The sequence below is a fragment of the Arachis ipaensis genome, chromosome B08 (assembly GCF_000816755.2).
Source record: "Arachis ipaensis cultivar K30076 chromosome B08, Araip1.1, whole genome shotgun sequence".
Lineage (NCBI taxonomy): Eukaryota > Viridiplantae > Streptophyta > Magnoliopsida > Fabales > Fabaceae > Arachis > Arachis ipaensis.
The window spans coordinates 127,999,814-128,005,212 of record NC_029792.2 but is presented as its reverse complement, the minus strand read 5'-3'; the positions used below and the strand labels follow the sequence as shown (position 1 = coordinate 128,005,212).

The 5,399-nt window shown below is 35.5% G+C and overlaps 1 protein-coding gene across 2 annotated transcripts in view; it reads left to right on the top strand.

Annotated features, from left to right (window-relative positions):
- The window catches only part of LOC107612949 (tetratricopeptide repeat protein 27 homolog), a 13,695-nt gene continuing 9,826 nt past the window's right edge, over positions 1,531-5,399 (top strand). For both annotated transcript variants that reach the window (XM_021110157.1, XM_016314746.2), the window contains exons 1-8: positions 1,531-2,017; positions 2,133-2,274; positions 2,752-3,083; positions 3,658-3,739; positions 3,812-4,103; positions 4,463-4,521; positions 4,772-4,861; positions 5,240-5,331. In XM_021110157.1, coding sequence (XP_020965816.1) covers positions 1,602-2,017; positions 2,133-2,274; positions 2,752-3,083; positions 3,658-3,739; positions 3,812-4,103; positions 4,463-4,521; positions 4,772-4,861; positions 5,240-5,331 — 1,505 coding nt within the window. In that variant the 5' untranslated portion in view covers positions 1,531-1,601. The remainder of the gene's footprint in view (positions 2,018-2,132; positions 2,275-2,751; positions 3,084-3,657; positions 3,740-3,811; positions 4,104-4,462; positions 4,522-4,771; positions 4,862-5,239; positions 5,332-5,399) is intronic.

The window sequence follows — 5,399 nt, the reverse complement described above, 5'->3', positions numbered from 1 at the left end:
CAAGTGAATTTTATAAAAAAAATTTTATTGTAAATGACCAAATTTTTTTTAAAAAACAAAAAATCTAGAGATTAAATTTTGCTTTGAATTTTTTTGTGTATTTTTTAAATATTTATTCAAATGTTATCACAAAAATTCAAAATAAATAAGTAATTTGTTTATTAAACATTAAATTTTTTTTATCATTTATAAAAAAATAATATTTAATCAAATTGAGTTCAATTTTAAAAGATTATAATGTATTTTTTTATAAATATTTTTTTGCTCAAAATTGAATATCCAGAGGGAAAAAACCCCATAATTTACCTAATTTGTAGGTGTGTTTGTCGAAAGAAATGAATTCTCTCAATTTTTTTTAGCAATTGAAAGAGTAAAGTGTGATTTTTCTACCATTAATTTTATAAGTAGGATAAAAAATAAATATAAAAAAGAGGTCTGCTATACATACAAGTCTTTTTGGCTTACAAGTCTTACAAGTCCAATAAAACACACGCATTACACTTAATTAACGCATTACACACTTCCACATTCAAGAGTAAATAAAACGCACGTTATTCAACAATTTCCTGTTTCCAAAGCGCGCTACTCACCATGCATTATAAACGACTCTTCTTCTTCTTCCTCCATGAAAATAATTTTCTTGCCAAATTTGAAGATAATGGAACTTCAGAAATACACCCAAACGATTACAGAAATACACCCCAACGATTATAGAAATACACCCAAAGGATTACAGTAATACACCCAAACGGTTATAGGAATTCACTCAAACGATTATAGAAATACACCCAAAGGATTACAGAAATACACCCAAAGGATTTAAAAAATACACCCAAAATTCGTTGAAGTACACCTTATGCATATTTCAGAACTTTTTCTCTTTCTCCTCCTCATCTTCTGCTGCTTCTTCTTCTTCAAAAACAATTTCAGAGCTTGATGTCAAAAAACAATGAAAATCGAGAATAAGGAAGAAAGAAAACAGAGAGAAAAATACGTAAATAAAGAAGAAGAACAGAAAGAGGAAGAAGAATGTGCAACAAAAAGGAGAAGAAGGAGAAAGAGAAGGCAAGAAACGAAAGAAAAGAAGAAGAGGAAGAGAAAGAAGAACGTGCAAGAAGAAGAAGAACGAGAAAGAGAAAGCAAGAAACGAAAGAAAAGAAGAAGAAGAAGAGGAAGAGGAAGAAGAACGTGCAATAAGAAGAAGAAGGAGGAGAAAGAGAAGGCAAGAAACCAAAGAAAAGAAGAAGAAGAGGAAGAGGAAGAGGAAGAAGAACGTAGACCTTGCATTGCGTTTTTGGAGTTTATTCGTTAATTAACTTATAAAGCATACAAGCCCTAATGACTTGTATGCAGAGCTTTTCTGTATAAAAAAATAATAAAAAATTAGAAATTATACTTTATAGTTTATACTCTCAATTTTTTTTAACAATTGAGAGGATCCATCTTCAAACATCGTATGTGAGGTCATGTTGGGATAAATTGGTACTTAATGTTAATAACTTAATAACTTAATATTAATATTAACATTTAGTTTAATTTAATATGTAAAAACCCTAAACCCCTGAAGGTGGAAACCACCGGCCTCTGAACCCCCAAAAAACATGTCCACTCTTGAACCTCAGCTTCTGCACTTTCGCGCCTACGAGCTCCGCCTCATCCGCTGCACCCTCACTCCTCCTCCGCCCTCCGATTCCCCCATTCAATCCCCGCCGTCCGATCACCATCTCCACACTCTCATCAACCACCTCCTTTCTTCCATCGAGTCCGGTTCCTATCACCAAGCTCTCACCTCCGACGCTTCCAGACTCGTCTTCGGACTCGCCAATGACTCGCCCCTTCCGGACCCTGTCAACTCAGTTGACTCGGCAGAACGATTCTACTCCGAGTTGCTCCACCGCGCCGAGTTCTTCGTCGCGGACGACTCGGTCGGCGACTCCGACAAGGCTTACATGGCGATTCTCGTGCTGTGCATCGCTGTCGCGGCATTTCTAGGGTTCACTCAATGCAACTTCACCGGGTACGCAAATTTTCAAATGCTACTGAATTTATTTATTTATTTATTTTTGCGTTTCTTTCTAATTTAGCTGAGAAGTGTTAGCTGAATATGAATTGGAATTTGGATTTGGATTTAGGCCTATGAAAGGTTTACCGCGATGTCCGTTGCCTATGGAAGGTGGCGGCAATGGTGGTGAATTCGCAGAGTGGGACAATTGGGCTCGCAATCAGGTTATGGCTGCTGGCTCTGACTTGCTTGGAAAGTTCTCCAATCTTCAGGTACATTTTAAGCATTAGAAGTCACTGTTCCATACATTGCATACATGATTACATTGTGTATTAATCACAAAAATGGCTTTGTTTAATGAAATACGGAGATATTTTAGTTGAGCGAGAGATAGTTGTAGCATGAAAATCTCTTGTTGACATTAGTATTGTTTGCCATTGGAGTGAATTGCTACTCTGGCGTAGCAAGAACAAATGTTATGCTGTGAAAACTTAAAAGTTGATAATTTGGCAATTTGGGTGCTGGAACAAAATCAATGTGGTAGGTACTGAATGAGCAATATTTGAATTTTTGAGTTGCTGAATGATTAACAAAGTAACTTCTAATCGTAGTTGAATTTGAAATAGGTTGATTCCATCAGAATTGTAGGCCATCTCCACCCCCCTTCCTTTTTCTTTTTCTTTCTCTCCCTCTCCATCTTCTCTCTTTCTGTTTTCTAATTTTAGTTTTGCACATCTATTGTTTTGTAGTACATAGTTTTTTCTAAGATGTTGCTTATGCGGATGAAAGATTTGTCATTTCAAGGAGCGATATCTTCTGCATGTGAGATTAGAAGCCTTTCATGGTGGCTTGCAAGGGTTTTGCTTCTTCAGCAGAGAATTTTGGATGAGCGGTCTTCTTCTTTGTTTGATCTTTTGCATGTATACTTGGGTGAGGCTTCGCAACAATTTGGCACTTCAGAAGGTGTTAGAAGTTATTGGGATGCTAATTTACGTGATGGAGAATGCTTAGCTATTGTCTCCATGTTTCATTTAGAGGCTGGAATTATGGAATATGCCTATGGACGAGTAGATCCTTGCAGGTTAGTTACTCTGACGTTTTATTCTTTTTTAATTATTGTTTTTATTAATATGGTTGATAGTCAATTCTTTCTTTGGCATGATTAGGTTGACAAATATTCTTAGTATAATTCGTTTGGCTGTTTTTTATGGGAATGGAAGGTCCACTTCAGTCCAAGTTACTTTCAAGGCTTGCATTATGTACTTGTATATAGTGCAAGGACTTGAGAACATTTCAAGATCGATCTCTGTGTGTAATGCAGTAGTCTATCTAATAGAAGTGAATATTGATTTTATTGGTTTGATGACATGCATTTGTTCGTTCTTGTCAACTTCGAACAGGAAGTTCTAACCCAATATGTTTGACCCCCTTGACCTCTTTCACATTTTTATTCACTTTTAAGGACTTTCCATGAAGTAAAATATGGGTTGGAAATGCAATGGGTTTGAAATATTCAAATTAATATGATTCTTATAATGGTAGAAAACAATTATGTTATGAAATTTTCCTCGGGAATACTATTTGAATGTTTAAATAACTGGTACTTTTGATTCTCCTTTGATATCTTTCTATGCTGAAGTACCTTTTTGCATCAGGACACATTTTGAGTCGGCTGAGATGGCAGCTGGGCTTCAGCTTTCAGTTACTGGGGTGCTGGGTTTCCGTACTGTACATCAGGTAAACTTAGTAAATTGCACAATTATTTTGCTTGACTGAGCATGCCTTCTAATATGTAGTTCTTGGGCATAGGTAGAACCAAAGGCACAAATGGTACTCGTCACAAACACATGCTCATCAAACAATGCGGATAACCACTCTTTGATGGGTAATGGCACACAAAGAAGAGATTCCAGCTCTGGTGATGCATCTGACATACTTATGACACCAAAATTGTTAGGAAATTACGATGACACTAAAACTGGGTCACAAGGAATAGAAAATGGTGCTCAGACTACTCCCAATTTGACAGCAACACAACAGGCTGTAATTCTGGCATATTGCCTTCTAATCGAGAAGAGCTCCAGACATGATGAATTGCAGCGTAAGTTGCCTTGAAAATACCTCTGCTTTGGGGGATAAAGAGGTCTTCTAGCCTATATATGGTGTTTAGCTAAGGTTAAGAAGTGAAATAAAGAATGGAAATTGGATTAGATAATGTTGAACATTAATGGCTTTACCTGTCTATAGGTCTTTATCTAAGCCCCCTTTTTCTTGAGCTATTTCTCAAATGAATAAATTTTCATTGTGGGTGCACGCAAGAGGGAAGGGGGTGATAATTGCTATGAAATAGCTATTGTGTTGATAAGATTTTTTTTACTATAAACTATTTTAGATACTAAATAACTTAGTTCATAAAACACATTAATTCACTTAATTTCTGGCTTGTGAAATGTGTTTCAGGATGGGATATGGCTCCTTACATTGAGGCAATTGATTCCCAGCATTTGTTTTATTTCATTGTAAGTGTGCTGTCAGTGTGTTTTCATATTCCCTTGGAGATTCAGATTTTTTTATATTTTAAATATAAAATTTCAGGTAGTCCTGAGTGAAAACCTAGTTTTTTCTTCCATTTGTTTTAAAATGAGGCTTTTCAATGTACCTAGAAGGAATTTTTCAGAGCGAAAGGCTTTTAGATTTCTTCTTTCAATCTTCTTATTTTGTATTATCCAAAAACTACTATTTGTTTGATAATTTTCTTGTTTGCATCAGATACGATGTTTCTGCGATATCTTGCGTATACAATGGGAATCATCTCGAAGTCGAACAAAGGAGCGTGCTTTACTGATGATGGAGAATTTGGTACGAGTTATGTTGATTGACATGTCAATATGGGATCTCTAAGTGTATATAATTATTCTGACATATCTTTCTCTTGTATGTGTTTTTAATTAGAGGTGACAATGTTATACTTTTTTGCTACTAAAGAAGATACTATGCTTGCATTTTATGCGGACCAAAATTGGGCCATTCAATCTGTACTTTACTACCTTGAATTGAAAACGTCAGTCAATTAAGTTTCTTTCGGTATTTTGCATTGAAAGAATCCATATTTATGTAAGCATCCTTTCTATTTTGTTGGTGCTAATGTTTCAACATGTGAATTGTCTTGATTTGTTCATTGTGGCTTAGATTCATATAGCTGCAGCAGTTGATAAATATATACATCATCTTTTGCAGGTGCAACGTATTTATGAATCTTCTCCAGTTGTAGCAGAAAGAATTCCTCTTAGTTATGATGTTTATATGCCCAGTATTTCTGCATTAAGGAAGTATGACCTTCTGCTCTTTACCCCCCCCCACAGTACGTTTAAGTCAAGAGAAAAAATAGACTTCTTGG